This window comes from Aplysia californica, unplaced genomic scaffold (assembly GCF_000002075.1).
Source record: "Aplysia californica isolate F4 #8 unplaced genomic scaffold, AplCal3.0 scaffold00298, whole genome shotgun sequence".
Classification (NCBI taxonomy): domain Eukaryota; kingdom Metazoa; phylum Mollusca; class Gastropoda; order Aplysiida; family Aplysiidae; genus Aplysia; species Aplysia californica.
In genome coordinates, this window is record NW_004797568.1 from 259964 (window position 1) to 279326 (window position 19363).

Below are 19363 nucleotides of genomic sequence, written 5' to 3' on the forward strand. Positions count from 1 at the left end.
GAGCTAGAGAGAGAGAGAGAGAGAGAGAGAGAGAGAGAGAGAGAGAGAGAGAGAGAGAGAGAGAGAGAGAGAGAGAGAGAGAGAGAAAGTTTCATACGGGGTCCAAAAACATTGAAAGCTTTCCTGACAGGGAAGTTCAATTAAAAGACAGAAAAGCATGCCATTCTGAAGCACTTAAAAACTGAATTGTCTCCCTTACTACAGAGATCGCGTTTACTTGAATTTGAATGACTTATTTCCCTTGAGACTTACGGACAGGTGGTTACATTTTCCCATGCAATTAATATCCTGCAAAAGCATCAGTTTGTTTGCTTCAAATAGCGATACATGTATACAAGTCTGAAGTTGGTTATGTAAATTATATTTATTCTACTATAATGATATGGAATATGAAGACATTTTCTAAAAGAATGTGACATTTTGAGAACTTTGGGTGGGAGCTTTAAAAAAGGCCTTTACACTGACCCAGAGCCGTTGTGATAAACAATATGGTGGTTTACAGGGAATGCGGGAGTGAAATACAGAACGGATGTTATGAGTAAACTGTTGGAAAAGTGGTTTGTTGAGACATGTACTTTATTTTAGAAGTATAAAGTGCCACTGACTTTTATTTGAATAATACTTCTTTGAATTGGACTGTTGTTCAATAGCCTGACGAGGAATATGAAATCTTAAAAAACTCATAACCATATCTGACACTGATCAGGTGTCTATAGTAGACAGACATAGATCTAGTATATAGACTCTAGTTAGATCTATTCTAGGTCTAGATCTAGATCTAGATCTAGATCTACATGATCTATTCGTATGCCTATTTTTATTCTCAATTGTAATTTTCTTTATTTAGAACTGACAAGAATGTAACTTGGTTCCAAACTACTTTCAGTTTGTTATGTCAGTCAAAGTTTGTTTGCATTTATGATTTATGTAGACACATTTACCTTAACATTTATAATTTCGGACTTTCTGTAAACTGTGTTTTGAAACTTTATCTCTGATATTCTGATAGAATGAGCTCATAGCTTGAAAATGAAGAAAAATTAACCTCTTAATTCTTTTTAGTTGTAAGTCTTTCTTCTTTCCTTGCTATTTAGCTTGTTCATATTTATTATCTTTAAAAATCAAGTGTGTTCTGTTTTCTAATTTTCCCGATAAAGAAAAACGATGCGTATACTTACCTAGCATCTGCGTTTGTTGCCATTTTTTTGTCCAAAAGTTGCCAAAAGTTGCCACAAAAATGGCCAAAGTTGCCATTAATTTTCAAGCTTTCAACTCTTTGTGACGACGTGTATATGATGTTGATAGACGTAACTTAATCTAAAGTACTAGAATTTCTTGTTTTCAGTTTTAAGCATCCAGAATATCATTTGTAGCCGCACAGAGTGTAAAATCATGAAAAAGAAAGGTTTCACAACAGAATGAAATCAAAATTAGAACAGCGCATAAACAACCACAAAAATTAACAAATAAGGGCGTAGTGTGTCCACCTATCTGAAGATTGGCTGTTTCAACTCTAAACGTGTGTGTTTCAAGAAAAAGTACAGGATATTACATGTATGTAAATTGTGGAGTCACACACAATGCCAGTGTCAGTATTCGGTTTTGGTGAAGACACGTTCTAACATAACACATTTATTATTATTTTTTTTTGGTAAGTGTTATCGCTCGCAACTGCATAAGGTCATATGAGCGCGCGGGACACACCTAATATTTTCAGTTGGTAGGAAATTTTTTAATTTTTCAAGGGTGGCGGCCGAAGCCTACTCTTATCGATTAAAAACCACCAAGGTATCTTTAACGTGCGCAACTTGCACACGAGCCCTCCGAGACTTTTCGCCCTCATCCGAGAAGGCTAGGTGTAGATCTTTTCTACCAGAAGATCAGGGGTGTGGTGGAAAGACAGCAGTAAGAAGGAGCCAAAGAGTAGCAGTACAAAGACTCAGAAAGAGTCAGGAGCCCAGAGAAGGGAGCAAAGGAGGTGAGGGGGAGGGGGCAGAAAGAGGAGACGAATGCAGACGACAGAACATTGCTAGAGAACAGGAAAGGAGATGAAAGGAGACAATTTTAGAGAAGAAAATTTTTCGGTTACTACCCGGATTCGAACCCGGGACCTTTAAATTAGAGGCCTACACCTTAACCTCTAGGCCAAGAGAGCCCCCATAACACTATATATATATATATATATATATATATATATATATATATATATATATATATATTATATATATATATATATAAAAGGTAGGAACAACATCAAATTAAATGATATATTATTACGCTATATAAACAAACAACAGCAACAAAAAAAGTAATAGAAAAACAACAGAACAAAAACAAGAAAAAAATTAACTCACTAACAAATTAAAATAGATCTACAACAAAGAGGGAAAAATAAAAGAGGAACAGCAATACAAATAGAATGTAATGTACTTATTTATATTCTTCACATGAAAATAACAAATCAACGAGATGTAAACAAGTGAGAAAGAAATGAAGTGAAGCTTAAGTGAAAATAAACTTTCTTTCTAAAAGCAAAGAGGTTCGGTTTCTTTAGTTGACTTTTTTTTATTCCCCGGCGGTGTTAATGTTTTGTTTGTTTTGGTTTTTTGTTTGGTTTTGTTTTTTTTGAAAAATGAAAAAATCGCGGCCGCGATTTGCGGACCAAAAAATGCCAAAAATCAAGACCGCGATTTGCGGGGCGCGGCTGCGACAAACGCTGATGCAAGACTTACTTACTTGGGTACTTACTTGGTTGGAGAATATGCATCATTGCAGACGCCATAGCTGCTCCTCCCTCCTCTCCAGGATCCATGAAAGGGTCTGCGTGCTGATTGTGCTTTTACAGCTGGTTTTGATTAAGTTGAAATAAAAAATCATGCTGAGTTATTGTGGAGGCAGTAGCTCACATCTCTTTTCCTTCAGTGCTCAGCTAGCTATTTACTGTTAATGTGATAAAAAAGTTTACAACACTATGCCTTGCTTGTATTTTGTTTTTTTAAGAGTTGAGATGATCTGCTTGGCAGGCGCCTTTATGCAAGTCTGCAGACAATATAGGATGTTCATCTATGTTCTCTCTCTACTATATTTTCTCAAAGTAAAGTGAAACAGTTGAGATAATGGAAAGTAATAAATGGTCATAATTAGTATAATAAGCTATAGAGATATATGATGACTGATTTTACTAAAAGACATCAATATTGCGCACTAACAATAGCTCAATACTTTTTATATATCAGGAGACAGGGATCTAGACTGTGAAACTCTGTGCCACAATATGCAGGCGTATTCTCCTCCGCCTTCCTTGTGGGGACTTGTTGAGCAGCATGTTTGCTCCAATGAAAGAGAGGAGCTTAAAGGCATGCTGGGAGTATCTTTGGTTGATCAAAGCCTTGAACTTCATGATGAGGTAATGTTTTCTGTTCTGAACATATATGTCACTGTAATTTTGTTGTTTGCTCAACAAACATATTAAAGTGCGTAGTATGATCACTGGAAATGTGTTATGTCATCTGCTGTATCATTGAGCATTCTAGATCTTTTATTATATACTCATTACTGAGCTGGTGATTCAGTCAGTCAACTTTTGTATATATGTGAAAAAACAAACAAACCCAAATTGTTTTTATATTTCACCTTAATCTTTAAAGTGCTAGTAATCAAAGAATTTGGATACTCAGTTTGCTTTGTCTAAGTTGGGACTTAAACAACATATTATGCAAGTACATTTGTAGCATCTATACTATACTACAGGAAATGTGGCCACATATGTTACATATAAACTCTATAAACCATTTCAGTAAAAATTCTAAACATCAGTGTTTTAAGACACTGCTCTAGTACAAAAAATATGTGACAAATGTTTCAGGACATATTGTTGATTATATAAATCAGCGAGCTATGTGGTCCACCTACTGTTTTACATACACAAAAACATTGAAAAGGTTTTCTCTTTTTGCAGAGCTGAAGTTACTATATTCATGCTGAAGTTTTGTGTTATTGTGTTTTTTTACAGCAAATGGTTCATCTGTTTTTGTTCTAAGGGACTATAATTTTTTATGTTTTCCATTGTTGAACAGGTTAATATGCTGCTGGACATTTGGCGTGAAATGAGAGATGAAGAAGAAAACAATGCAACTGCCCGAAGAGGTTTACCTGAGCCACCAAACCAACGAGAGAGGCTGATACAAGAGATCTGTTTCTTTGTCGATAGTGTGAAGGAAAAGGCAAAGAGGAAGGGCTTGTAAGTGAAGTACTTGGTTGTTGCATTTTGTTCTGCATAATCCTCATGGTCTGGAGGATGCAATATAACGTTCTGAGACTTTAGGAGTGTGTGAGCTGGTCTACATAATTAATAATAGTAGTATATATTAACTTTTGCGACTCATCTTCCTGGCCTGCCACCTCCTTTCCAAGTCAAGTGTAGACCTACACAGTATTGGAAGGCTTTCTTTTGCAATCTGTTGCACCGAACTCACCTTTTTACTTAACATGTGCATAATGTTGATGTTTACTTTGTGGACAGTGGTTCAGGATAGGCTCTAGGTAGCGAGTATCTTTTTTTCTTCTTTTTGCCGTTCTATTCACTGAGCTGAAAGGCTCAATCCTGGTGAGACAGAATGTTTGTTGAAACTTGCTGGGTGAGGTGAAAAAAAAAAGCAGATGTGAGGCTGACTTAATAGTCGAGAGAGTGTTTATTAGGGAAAAAAGCTTGCTAACAATTATTGTGACATTTGTCTCATGTCAGTATACTATTCTATTACTATAAAAATACTGATTATGTGTCTAACTTAAACATCATTTTTACCCTATACGTGTGAATGTGGGTTTGTTTGTGAGTGTAAGTGCATAGTATGTGTGTATGTGTATATATGTGTGTGAGAGAGTATGATATGTGCATATGCATATTAGTGTGTGTTTATGTGTGTGTGTGTTTGTAAGTGTGTGTGTGTGTGTGTTTGTATCTGTGCATGTGTGTGTATGTGTGATGAAACACTAAACCAAAGTGGCAATGTCTGGACAATAGAAATTAATTTTATTTTATTTTAAAAGTCAACTTTCACTTCTTGGGAAAAGGGTGGGGTGGCAGGGGATAATTAATGACTTGTGTCAGAGAATGTAATGTCTTAAATTCTTTTGCTTATTAGAAGTGAGTGAGCATACCAGGTGACCAGAAAAAAGGTTCATCCAAAAGAAAGCCGATCTGCTTAGAATAAAGGTAGGCCTACAAACATCGAAGCTTGCAGAAACATGGTACACCCATCCAGATTTATTATGTGTTAATAACAATGTAATATGACAGATAAAAACAAAGCTCCAGACACCCCCAATTTCGAGTAAAGCACATTCTGCTTGGTGGAGAGATATTGACAATCAGGCGTTGACACTGCTCGGGAGAGATCTCTTTTGTGCCCTCTGTGATGGTTTCTTTCAAGTTTTGGATTCTTCCGAACGTTTTCCCAGACAGTTTGTCCTTCAAACATATATATCCAATATTGAAAGTCCTGTGAACTCAGGTCTGGGTTGTTTCGAACTCTGTTGTGCTCAGTCGAAACTACTGTCCTGATACCAAAATGGTAACTGATTTATCGTGGAACAGCTCTGGCGTCATGAGGAGCAGCCCCATCTTGCTGAAAGATCTGGTTCTGTCACCCTTCATCCTGAAAAAATAGACCCAAACTTCTCCAGAACTTTGGTAGGATGACGAGGTATTGGTCAGAATTCCCCGAATCACAGGCCAACCTAACCTTTTCAAGAGTGAATTGTTTTTGCAGGCTGCCTACCGTGTGTTACTCAGGGCTTAAAATTCGTGTTATTATCTTCTACAGACCCAAACCTTTCAAAATTTGCAGAACATTTCAAAATGGATCTTTTGCTCGGGACAGATTGTTTGTTACAGATATCTATCCCGTATGCCCGAGTAAATAATGCTCATGGCGATTTGGGAGATTTTGTTTGCTGATACATCCTCACTGCAAAAGCCTGAAGTATAGCGGTGACATGCTTTATCGTCTTTCTATTGTGCAACAGCAATGAACTTTATGAAAACATAATTTGGATGTATGTCCAGACTTTCGATCAATTTTGATTCCAATTGGATCATAAACAAGAAAGTTATTAACATTTCTCTGAACAAACTTTTTTACTGGTCTGTTGGTGTGAGCATAATTTTATGTAATTGATTAAATGTTATACTGGGCTTCCTTTAATGTGAATAGATCATTAATTTATGTCTGAAATGTTGGTAATTTTTAGAATAAGGACCTTTCTCAATGGATCATATACATGTTGAATGTATATTGTGAATGCTGTTTGGTGCTCTATTTGTAGTGTAGGCCAGGGTGATGTCTCTGGGTTGCTCTGTTCCCACAGGGTTAACACTATTTTTACAGTTTTAGTCAGAAGTCGTCAGTCTTTGCTTGTGGGCATATATAGGATGTATAGAAGTAAAAGGTATGCACTTTTCTATCAAATCATCTGGAAAGCAAAAAAAAAAAAAGATTCAAAGTGGGGCCAAGTCATAAGGATTATTGTTCTGTTGGTCACAAACTTTATTTAATTTTGAAAAAAGATTTTATCAAGAAATTATGTGTAATGTGAAGAATGAAGGGGATTGATCTAAGTTGGAAAATAAACAAATGGGTATATATTTCCACAAAACAAACTTTTATGGAGAATTATGTTTTTGCTTTTGAAATGCAAAATAAAAACAGAATTAAATATGCATTTGACCATTGAAATAACTAATTTGTTGCTTATTTTACTCTCTTCTTTATAATGAAATTACTGAAGGTTCCAAATAGGTAATATTCTAACCATGGGAACATCTGTGCCTAACTTTGCTGTAGAAAATGCAAATGTTTAAAAGAGATATCATTTAACAATGTTTATGTGCTTTTTTTCTTCAGTGACCCTGATCATATTTTCAAGAAACACAATTCATCTGTATTGGATTATGCCAAGGAACAAAGTCGTAAGTGATGTTTTTTGTATTCGTGAGGGGTGCATATGAGTATTTATACAAAGCATGTCTTAGACTCAACCATTTAAAGACTGGCTTTTTTTAGTTGCTACTTATCAAATTGTTCAGTTTTTAAAGACAATTATCCTTTTTTATGTGATTGTAAAATCAAGATGAAAATAGCTGAAAATAGAGCAGTGTTTGCTTTTTTGTATTTATTTCAGTTTCTTTTCTATTCTTCTGCTTAATTCTTCAATGATCAGTTATGATATAAAGAGCGCAGAGCAAAATCGTTTAAGCAGTGCTAAGGGTTTCTCTCATTCAAAGGTCCCGGGATTGAATCCGGGTAGCGTTGGAAAAATTTTCTTCTCTAAAATTGTCTCCTTTCACCCTCTTTCCTGCTTTCTAGCAATGTTCTGTCGTCTCCACTTTCTGCCCCCTACCCTCACCTCCTTTGCCCCCTCCTCTGGGCTCCTGACTCTTTCTACAACCTTTCTACTGCTACTCCTTGGCAACTTCTTACAGCTGTCTTTTAACCACACCCCTGATCTTAAGGTAGGAAAGATCTACACCTAGCCTTCTCGGACAAGGGCGAAAAAGCTCGGAGGTCCTGCGTGCAAGTTGCACACGTTAAAGATCCCTTGGTGGTCTAAAATCGATAAGAGTAGGCTTCGGCCGCCACCCAGACAAAATTCAAAATTTCCTACCAACTGAAAATGTTTAGGCTTGTGTCCCATGCGCTCATATGGCCTTATGCAGTTGCGAGCGCTGTAAAACACTTACCAAGGAAAGAAAAAAGAAATAAATTAAGATTTTTAATGCTGAACATACAGAGAAGATTCTCTTCATCTTTTTTTCAAATTTGTCTTGCAATCACTTCTTTTTTTCTTATTAGGACCAGGCTCTTCAGCTGGACACTCATCACGTTCTTCAGATGGTAGAGAAACCCCCTTGATGGTTGTATCACCAGACAGGTGAGGTTATGAAAATGATTATTAATGGCCTTATTTTTTAGAGGAAATTAGGTCAGGGAGGAAGCAACTGTGTGTCATGTGATAGAATTGAGAGAAAAGGAAGCATCAGGTTACAGCAAACAAACTTTCCTTAATAGTCTTATTATCTTAGCAAGAATTAAAGCAACAGAATGTGAGCAGCCATATTTGTCAGTCTAACTTGCAGCATAACAAACAACTATTGTCAATATTTCTTCTTGATTCAGCTCCTAGAGGGAGATCGAGAAAAAGAGTCTCAAAATGTAATTGCCTGTATTGCTGTCTATATTTAGAACCATGTGCCTTGTATTAATGAAATATTGAAATATAGTTTGTTTAATAAGACAGTGCTGAAACAGTACATCTAACAGTGAACACATGAGGCAACTGTTGTTTTGCTTGCTTTTTTGAAAGTGTTTAAAAATTATTATTTTAAAAATCTTTAAACAAAATATTAGGCTTTTTAATATGTGGAAAAAGAGAAAAGAAATTTGAAGTGAGTAGAGATATTTTGAGCCCTGTTTGCTTTCTACCGACTGGTTTGTGGTCTAGACCTTTTCCTTTTCCATAGCAGGTGCTATTTTATTGAAAATTATTTCATCAGTTTAGAACAAGAAGTGACTGTGTCTATTTTGACTTAATGCAAAAAAAAAAGTAAACTTTGAGCATTCACATGATATTCCATCATGTTGGTAAATTTTATATCAAATAAGTTTGCATCTTAACTAAGATTCTTAGTTGTTCTGCCACAATTGCAATTTAGAAATGTCCATGTCTGTGCTGTGCATTTCCAGTGTACTCCTTGCCCTAAAAGTCTTTTTCTCCACAAAACTAAGAATTTGGTCACAGCCACCTTTAGCTCTCGATCGACTGTTCAAAATCACCTACATTTGTTACATATAACATGTTTGTAGATATAAGTGATAAATTCGCCAGCTGTTTCTCTTCTTTTAGAATATTTTGTTCTCAGCTTGTAGTAAAACTTGAAGGATTCAAATGATGAGTATTTGACATCTGTTGCATTCTTTTGTACAGGCTGAGTGCAGCTTATGAACTGGAAGATGGAATTGAGGCTGTAAACAAACAGCTCAACTACCTAGATTTTGACAGGGTTTGTGAAAATCTCAGGTGAGATAAATCAATATATATATATATAATATATATATATATATATATATATATATATATATAGTGGCTGTCTCAGAAAATTTAAAACAAACTCTTGTCCCTTATGTAATAGTAGTAATAGTAGATTGTTGATCAATTGATGTTGTTCGTGTAAGTTTTTTTTTTCTTTTTCTTTTTGGGGACTTGAACATGGCTGACAAGACCAATTTGTGAAGCATGAACTGGCGGATACTGGGGGCACGTGAAGGTAGTAAGCTGCTGGATTTTGCTGCTTGTGTGGTGATGAGACACTGAAAAATGAGTTGAGATTGTTCTGAGCTTTTAGCTATTTACGCGATGTCTTAAATTCTTTTGCTATTTATTTATATGATAGTCTACTTTTAGTTTTGTTTTAGTAGAGGTTTAACGGTGCTCGCAACTGCATAAGGTCATATGAGCGCCACAAGATTAGAGGTGTTACAAGAGAGTAACAAACATAAAAAAGAAGTGGGGAGATAAGGACGATAGATGTTTCATAGGAGAGAAGAAGCAAACCACACCAGAGCACCTGCCAACCACCCACAGTCTACTTTTACTTTTGATATCAAACCCAATGCAATGAAGGATCTGGAAACACAGCCACTCTCGCTCACCCACCAAAAACACAGCTTCAGTGTGTTTGCCATTCTTTTTTTTTTTTTTTTTTACAAAAGTAAAAATATAGACAGAATGGCAGTGAAAGTAAATCCGCCCACATTATTTCATGGCATTAAATCAAATTGTGAAAGCCCATGGGTTACTGGACAAAGGTCTACATAACCAACAGCAATAACTCTAGTGACCTTTTTTCCCTCTCTTTTGCCAAACAGCTGCAAATTACTTTTACGAACATAATATGTTCCGTTGAAAACTCCTCCTTCTGTTTTTCAGGAAGACACTTGAGGATGAAGTAAACCAGCTTCTCCGTGACATCCAGTTTCTTCAAGGTTGTCTCGACTGTCAGGCAGATGTACGAGACTGTATCACGCCCAGGAACACATCAAGGGAACCCACTCTCACAGGTGACTTTTTTTGTCAATGCTAATCCTTTCCGGCTTGACCTGGCCAACTCTGGCTAAAGCTTCAGCTAAAGAAAAAATGCAAAGATTGTGACATTAATGTTCAATCCGGCCAAAGCCGACCACTGAAAAGTTCCACTCTGGTGTTCAAACTGGCCAGAATTGGCCAGGAATGCACTTTGCTTCTCCTGGGGGGATTACTACAAAGGTATGTTGTTTGCTTTGATAAAAGTAGTCCACTGACTTTTAGATGTAGCCTTGTTTTCATTTATAGTGAGGAAAGTGTTTCAGGACTGCCATCTATTAGCTTTCATGAAGTGTAAAGAATATGAACAGTGGAAGGCTGTGAGTAGCATTAGATGCATAGGAAGTTGAACAAATCCACGGCCACTGTTGGTAAAGAATGTAAACAGGAAAAGGTTGACACAACTTGTTTAGTTTGTCTTTCTAGAACCTGAGATCTTGTATGTAGAATGTGAGAGCTTTATTTTCGTTACAAAAATCGCCTCCTCTCTGGAAGTTTTTCTGTATTAGATGAACTTAAAAATGAGGACTGATGCCAATATTCTTCGAGACAAAACTTTTCTCTCTCCCCATATCACTTCTGAAATTCTGTTTAATCCAACCACAGATATGTATGGGCATCATAATGAAATCAAGTGCCCTTCAAAAGAATGAAATTGAACAAATCAACATATTTCTGCCCTTTTGGCAATTTCTATAATTTTTTTTGGGTTTTTAGCTCCACACCTTTTATGTCCACTTAAAAACACATTCCTGCATGGACTTTACTGAAAAACATGTATGAAAGGCACAAAAAATGTACATTTACAGTTTCCAAGGACACCATAGCTTTGGAAGTCACCAAACTTTGGTTGCCATTTTCACGCTAACGTTACCTTTGACGCTTAGCGAACCCCACCCCTCTTCAGTTGCAAATATTTCAACTTTTATTCAAGATACACACGTAATTATTTTCATCAAAGGCAAGGAAAATGAGCAGGCTTTATGAGTATGCCAATAGCTTTATATCCACAGTGTCATGACACAAATTTTAAATGGTGATACCGATATGTGGACATTGAAAGTAGATCATAGTCCCAGAAGTCAGTTTTAAGTGTCATGGTCATGGATGTTTGAGATTTGTAACTCGAGAATAAATTTTCATCACTGTGGTCTAACATTATCCTCTCCCTAACCAAAACTAACTTTTTGATCCTTAGGACCTCACAGCTCAATGGAAATCTTTTTTTTCTTCAGAACTGCGAGAAGAAAGAAGCCAATTAGAAAAGGATCTTCTGTCATCTGATGTCATCGCTCCGACCCCGGCTGTTAATAAACCGCTGTTCAACAATACACACAGGTACTATAAGCTCTCCAGTCTGCATTTGTGAGGCATGCTGACAAAATGAGTTACTATTCTGATTTTAGCCCCACGGAAACAGGAGATACAGTAAAGTTCACAGGTGGAATTTGAACAATTTTTAAGTATGAAATGATAAAAGACATGCAGATGATTGAAAATCTACGAATTTTACCCCCATGTTTATTTCAGCCTTGGGTTTGTGACACTTATGTTTTCGTGGATTGCTAGAGGTAACTCATTTTGTCTGTACACCTCACATATATTCTGTATTTGACAATAGTTTAGAAATATCACAGTGATTAAGTGTCTTTTGGACATATTTTTCCCATTTTTATCCCTTACGTCAGCCAATCAGTCAGTTAAGGCATACACTTTCATTCATCTTTTAATCCTTTTTTCATTTGGCTGTCAATTCATGTATCTGTCTAAAATTATAATTCCATAAACGCCTCAGACTTTTAAATAATTGTGCTTTGATATTCTATCAATTTCTTCTTGATTGATGGTTGAGGTTAGCCAACAGTTTTTGGAGCAAAATGTTTATTTCATTTTGAAAGATTAAATTGCCTTTTAAAAAGATAAAGAGATGTTCCCTGTTCATGTACTTTAAAAAAAATCTTTGGGACAATTCTCTAATCTATAAATGAAATGTAACATCTAAGGAGCGCTTTTGATTTCCAGCTTCCCAGAGTAATGGACTATGTTTAAAAAAAAAGAAAAAATTGGCGTCAGTATGTGTAATATCAGCAGCAAGGTGACAAAAAAAGTGATGTGTCGCATTTTGACAATATAACACTTTGAGTGTCAAATCAGAGATTTGCTTAATCGATTTAAGTTTTGATAAATGGCTTTAGTCCTGCTGCTTTGGCTTCAAAGTTTTAGTTACAGTCTTTTGAAGTTGGACAGTCAGAACACAGTTTTGAGAAAATGAAGTTTTGCCTTATATTTTGAAACAACTGAGTGCGACAAGCAACCTATTTTGTCACGTTTCTACACTTATGTCATGTGTGTGGCATTATGGTGAAATCAAGTGCTCATCAAAATAATGAAAAGGAAGAAAGCAATATCTTTCCATCAATCGGGCTATTAAAAAACAACTTTTTTTTTTGCTCAACACCTTTGAATATACATTTGAAAACACATTTCTGTGTGATATTATCGTACTGAAAAATGTTGGTCAAAGGCACAAAAAATGTATGCAGTTTCCAAGGACACTCAAGCTTTGTAAGTCACCAAACTTTGGGGACCATTTTCTCGCTAATTTTACCTCTGACACCATGCAACCCCCCCACCCCTTTCAACTACAAATATCTCGACTTCTTTTCAAGATAGATTTGTATATTTTCAACGAAAGCAAGACAAATGAATAAGCTTTAAGATGATATCAATAACTTAATATGCTCAAAAATTGACTAGCGCCTGATTCAGCCATGTCATGACACACACATATTATATGTCAGGCATCAACTGTGCTTTGTCTTGTGTCTCATTGAGCACTGTCATCATTTCACTTGCTGTCCAAGAGTGTGTGAGTGATACAGGCCGAGCCGTCTTTCCATGTTGTGTTGTATATTACCCCCTCTCACAGAGTTCTTCCTGCCACCCCACCCAGCCCAACTTCTAAGGTGGCATTGTCATCTGCAACTCCAAGCCGCATTGCCCCCTTGAGAGCTGACCACAACATCGGTGCCCCTAATATCGGAACCAACATTCTGAAAATTTCGAGTTCAGGATTTGAGGCTGGTGATTCAGTGGGCCATCAGGTCAAACTTACTACGACAGACCATCATGGCCTGAGTCCTTCAGGCTTACGTTCTCTTGCGGAGAACTCAAATTCAGGCGCTGAGGAAGTAAACGTAGCCAATAGACCTGAAATCGGAGCACGGGCAACGAAGAGCGATGGAGATGTTGTTTCTCCTCACCCCTCCTCTTTATCTTTGCTGATGGAGAGTGGCAGAGGAGCGCCAAGTGGTAGTGCCAGTCTCCCTCTACCCACGCCGCCTTCTGTCAGTAAGCGAGGGGATGGAGTGACTTTGAACCCAGCTCGGCGTCGAACGGCCAGCCCTGGGCGTGTGCGAGTGGTAGATGTGACAAAGATTGTGGACTCTCGACTTGGTAAGAGCTGTGTGATAACTCCTCCTAATGGCCAGTCTGCGACAGTGGCTGCTGCTACAAACTCTGACCTCAGTGAACAGCCATTAGTGTCAGCCCACGATGGCACTGCTGCATTGCGACCCAGCTCTGCAAATCGCTTTAGGAAGATGGTGATGGGTTGTCGGGATGGAGAGTGAAGTTGTGTGAGCTTTTTTTGTGCGTAGGTAATTTCATGTACGGTATGTGAGTATAATATACCCGTGTACCGTACATGAGAACGCCTACTTATTGTGTGTGTGCTTGTGCATGCTAGTGAGAGTTTTGAGTATGTGTTTTGGCGTTTGTCTGTGTTTGTGTGAACTTGTGTAAATATATGGTAGCAGGTGTGTTCGTATGTATATAAGTGTATAAATGTATGAGTGCATGTGCTGTGTACATATGTGTGTATGTGCATGAGTGTGTATGTGTGTGTTTAAGAGTGTTTTGTGTGCTTCCAAAGATGTGAATGAGGGAGTGACCGACAAAGGAAAAAATGATAAAAATTAAGAAAAATATGATAATTCAAAAGGATTGTGTGAACTTTAACTTTAGAATAAATATTGCATATGAGTAAGAGGGGGATGGTGAAATAGACGGAGATAGCACACAACGGGTTATATGTCACTGGTGTAATTGTCAAAAATTGCAGTATCCATGGTGAAATGGTTAGGTTCTTTGCTATTGCATGAAGAAAATATGAGTACAATTCCTGTGTGAGGTAATTATTTTTATCAAGTATCTCCATTTGTCTGCTTGGATACTGCATCCCATTCGGCGAGGATGGCGTGACCCTGAGTGGCAGGGCGAGGCATCCCTCCTTATAAAGATGCAAATTGTGTCAAAGGGGCAGTAAAACATTTACAATCCATCAAGAGTCAAGTTTAATTTATTCACCATCCTTTTTAAAAAAGGAAATATGCGCTTAAAATTTTTTTTAAAGCAATACAGGTTTTATCCTGACTAGAAAGACATCCAAGGACTATATTCATAGATAGTGCTGATGACATTCCCCTGGTGTAAATCAGAACTACACGTGTCTATTTTTTTAGACCTGATTGATTAAAATTGCCTCATCCTCTTTTGTATCAAAATAGCGAGGCAAAGAAAATGATGAGGCCTCTACTATAGGCAATGCATGCAGGCCTTCAAATAAGATACAGTTGAAACTGTCTAACTTGGTCACCCATTGTTGAGGAGAAAAGTGGCCATCTTAGACTGGTGGCCTTCTCACACGGTGTCATTATAATGTAAAAAATAAACAAGGAAGGCGATAGGAGGTCGTTTTTGTACAGGAGATTGTCTTATACAAGTGGCCATTAGAGCAGGTTCAACCATATTTTGATTGATGAGCAGCTGTGTCATCAGTCACATTGAGTGACACAGTATAATGCCCGAATCAGGTGGTTTGAAAACAGAGTGTGCCAAATACATTTTGTGAATAAAAGCATGTGTTTTCAAACCCAGGATACTTTGTGATATTTTGTAATGCATAAACTTATGATTCGTTACATGATATTTTGTCCTTGTCTTTTATCCCTGCTGATACTTATGGAGTCACTGATGCACTGTTTGGACTGAGGACTGACCAGAACACAGGTGTCAAACTCAAGACCCATGTCGACCCAGCAAACAATTATATCTGGCCCGTGAGATAATTTTAGGCAGTCCATCCTGAGAATATCCATGACACCCATAACACAGAATCTTATACTTATTCCAAACGTAAACTACTTGCTACCTAGATGTCAACCATCTAGCTCTGACATATGCATGAGAATGAAAATTGATATGCCTTGATCTGTTATTATTTTAATAATTATTGTCTGTTTTAATTTGTTTATATAATTGTTTTAAAAATGTTTTGTTTTCCACTGCTGAATGAGTGTTTATCCAGTTAGGCCGGCAACCTAAAGGCACTTAAGTTTGGCCCCAAGTGATTGAATTTGACACCCGTGGAACAGAGTAGAGATAGAGACTAATTGCACTGCAAAGACAAGTACAATGTACTTAAGTGAATCGAATTCGTCGATTTACAGCGAACTTAAAGTGGATTTCTGAGGATAAAGATGACTGGGGTTTTCTTTGAATGTGGGTTTTTTAAGGTGCAGTCCTTTTGGGCAAATTTAAGTTTTTATATGTTTGCCTTGGTAAAGTTTCATTATCTTGAATGTTTTGAGCCAAGGTTGGAAATGTAGATAAACCACTGATGTGAGTCCCATGCGATGAATGGCTCATGTAGATCAACACCTGGAGTGTTTCTTGGGCAATGACCCCATTCACATAGTTAGATCCACGCTTACAGTGTCAGCAGTGTTAGTGTGGGCTGTATTTTCCTTTTACCTTGATGCTACTGCTGTGCTTCACATTAATCACATTGGCACCCTTTACCATTTCATAAGAGGTGCCAGAAGAGGCTGTGACCCCCATCATCACTTGGTCATAGGGTACCTTGCATTTTGATATGTGCTCAACCTTAACCATTAATAATTCATTTATAGAAGTACCTGCCATCCATGTCAAGGTGCTGTTTGGTCTCTTTCGTTTCTATTTATCAATTTTTTTTTTTCCATTTCATAGTTTATTCTTCCAGTATCTGTGGTTTTTAAACCTGGATTTTGCCTTCACTTCTTTTACCACATACTATAATTTATATCAAGCCCCTCCCTCCCTACACCATGAACGATTATCAGTATTATTGTCCCCACCTGCAAAATGCCATTACTATCAATACTACAAATTACTGTAACATCTTATGGCTTCTAAAGCAGGTGGGAAATGCATATTTTATGCTTGGTTGAGAGTCGGAGGTGACTGTAACAAATTTCTTTTTTTGAAGAAAATGATTAATTATGTATGTTAAAGTTCAAATTGGAAACACGAACAGTGACACATTGGGAATGGTAATTGTAGCAAAACTACTAAGCGGATTTATTTGACATTTGCTGACATGATGGATCATCATTTAAATACCTCAGTTTTGTCATTTCTGATATTCTTGCCAAAAGAGGCAAAATCGCTTCTGGCTCTCAGCCAATGATTACTTATTTTCTTTAATAAAAGCAATACCTTGTTAAACCATAATGACGATGCATAGTACAAATGAGTCTGCTTTAACAGAACACAGTTAATCTGAAAAGAGCGGTAAACACAAAGAAAATAGAGTCTCCACTTCTTTTTCTTTTATTTTAGCAACTTTCCTATACCAAAACCACGGCTGTGTATATTGTAGAAAATCCTGTAGTGCAGTAGGTTTCGGTTTAGGAGGACTCAACTGTATTTTGATACATGCGGAGTGGTTTTTAAGTTTGCTTGGAACCTGTAATTTAAGATGCTTTGGTGAGTCTAAGGGTCTGTCCAAAGATTGTGTGTTTGTGTCTTGATCTTTTCATATATTTCATCTAGTCCTCATTTTCAACATACATGTACTTGTGAAATTATGGGGGAAAATGATTGTGCCAAATTGTCTTGCTTTCTTACTGAGTTTATTTACAGCACCAGGTTTTATCAGGTTCTTAACAATGGTTTGTACTTCCCCTCATTATTAAGTACCATTTCAGTAGAATTTAACTTCATCTTTGCCTTGTCCTAGACAAACTCCGCTTGATAGGGTGATGTTAACGGTGGAGTCAATGAAAAGGTTTGCCCAAAGCTTAGGTGTTGCCTTCATAAATTGCTTGACAGGATGATATAGTTTGGCAGGCAGTGAAGACATTTACCCAGTGGGTAAGTGTTGCTTTCATAAATGTTGCAAACAAGGGATTTTTTCCCTCTGTGGTTTTAAGCTGCTCTCAAGAGAATATACTGGAATGTTTATCTTTAAATTTAAAGCAAGTTATTTTTTATAGATTTTCTGTCTTTGACCGCAATCTGAATGAAGAAGCCATTATACTTTTAAAAAATTAAACTGAAAGTATTGATTGTAAACTAAAAAACAGGGTAAAACTGGGGGGCATTTTACTTAAGTGTTTACTTCAGTAATATTTTGTGCTGTATATACTTATTCCAAGAGTTATTGATATTTCCTGAATAATTTACTGTAGGAAAATTTTGAAACTCACATATATTTAAAATATAAGTGCATTGTTTGAAAATGCTTCATCATCAATTATCAAAGCTCTAAACTTTTCTCATTTTTAGCTTGCAGCGAATAATTTTTCTCAGTTTTCATCCTCACTGTTTCATCTTGTGCCATCTTTAATCTCTCTTAGTTTCATTGCTCATTTGAGTTATCTGATTTGACAACTTTATATTTGAATTGCTTTCATTTGCATAAACTGCTATTCCTGGTAACTGGTCCGCTTGATCAGGAACGCATTTTGCTTTGTGATCCTGCAATATGAAAGGTTATCAAGTGAGCATTTTCAGATCCAGCATCTTCTTGTTTTGTGTCTATTTTGTCAGTCTATAATAATATGTAGATCTATGCTTAATTGATTCTTATAGAGCGGAGTGAGGATTTTCGTTGAAGTGGTCAAGTATAATGTATGTGGATATTACACACTTGTACATTATCTGTTTTCAGGCTGATTTTTATTTTTTGAATTGCAAATTTAGAGCACTACTAACTTGCTGTTTAACTGCTTCAGACTTTTGTTTTACTTGAACAAATAAAATCTATCAGTGAATAATACACCTGTGCCTTTGGCATGAAATGCAATAAAAGATAGGAGAGGAAAAATATGAAGTAAAATGAACAGAATATATATAAATAACTTTTATATATAGCCTACGTTTACTGTGAGTTATGATGAGGAATGGGGAAAATGGCATTGTGTGTTTGGATGCGACCAGATTGGTTACTTTGGTGTGAGTTGTAACTATTTGCATATGAACATGTGCATAAGAGTGTTTGCAGAATGGAAATGGTGGAGGATGTTATACTTTTAGTTTTCTTTTAGAGAGATTGAGATTGGAGGTAAATCTTTATTATTTGTAAAAGAAACCCAAAAGAAATTGGAGTGATGACACTGTAAAATTAATAATTTTTGGTCTGGATAGGCCTGTGTAAACTATGTTACAAGCAATTAAAGAACTTCTACAAAGCCATGTTACTGGGTAGCTTCCCTTGTAGGCCTACTTGTATACTCCTCCTGTGATAAACCGTGGCAACAACAAGCTGTGGAGTCTTTCTAGTCGGAAGGGAGCAAAAATAGTACATGTATTCCGAAGTTTTACTGAAGATTCTCTAGTTAGAGAATCTTTGGTTTTACTCTGTACGATATTATAATTGCATTGCGATTTCTGACACACTCACATTTGTGAGGCAGCATGGTGGAATCAGGCTCTCGTCAAAATAATCAAACTGAAGAAACTTGCATTTTTCTGCAGGTTTGTTTATTTTTATCTTTTTTTTTTTTTAGCTCAACACCTTTCATGCCCATTAAATAACTCATTTCTGTGTGGATTTTTCTTAAAAACGTTGATTAAAGGCACAAAAAATGTAAATTTTCAGTTACCACAGACTCTTAAGCTAAGGAAATAACTAATCTTTGGTGGCCAGTTTCTCACAAATTTTACCTCTGAAAACAGGTGACCCCACATCCTTCATTGGCAAATATCTCGACTTGTATTCAAGATAGAAATGGATATTTTTTTCTTTGAAATAAAGACAAGTGAACAAGCTTTAAGATGACACCAATAACTCTACATGCCCCAAAATTGACGAGAGCCTGATTCCACCACGCTGCCTCTCATTTGTATATGTCATGTATCTGAGATTGCATATCTTTGTGTTCTAAATGCTTGGTCG

The 19363-nt window shown here is 36.7% G+C and overlaps 1 protein-coding gene across 2 annotated transcripts; it reads left to right on the forward strand.

Moving 5' to 3' along the window:
- Nucleotides 1-481: 481 nt before the first annotated feature.
- LOC101860904 (coiled-coil domain-containing protein 24) lies at nucleotides 482-18658 on the forward strand. 2 transcript variants are annotated; one of them, XM_005101764.3, is made up of 9 exons: nucleotides 482-557; nucleotides 3237-3406; nucleotides 4077-4240; nucleotides 6906-6970; nucleotides 7854-7932; nucleotides 8986-9078; nucleotides 9988-10118; nucleotides 11376-11478; nucleotides 13070-18658. In XM_005101764.3, exons 2-9 carry the CDS (start codon nucleotides 3275-3277, stop codon nucleotides 13770-13772), a joined length of 1470 nt encoding a protein of 489 aa, XP_005101821.1. In that variant the 5' UTR covers nucleotides 482-557; nucleotides 3237-3274; the 3' UTR covers nucleotides 13773-18658. The 2 variants fall into 2 exon arrangements, with proteins under 2 accessions (XP_005101821.1, XP_005101822.1); XM_005101765.3 differs by having other exon boundaries at nucleotides 13094-18658.
- The last annotated feature ends 705 nt before the right edge of the window (nucleotides 18659-19363 follow it).

Bases quoted from the DNA above. Each gene is read 5' to 3' on its own strand.
- LOC101860904 (XM_005101764.3), top strand. From the start codon at position 3,275: ATGCAGGCGTATTCTCCTCCGCCTTCCTTGTGGGGACTTGTTGAGCAG. The intron at 3,407-4,076 runs GTAATGTTTTCT...ATTGTTGAACAG, and splicing joins GCCTTGAACTTCATGATGAG to GTTAATATGCTGCTGGACAT. The intron at 6,971-7,853 runs GTAAGTGATGTT...TTTTCTTATTAG, and splicing joins TTATGCCAAGGAACAAAGTC to GACCAGGCTCTTCAGCTGGA.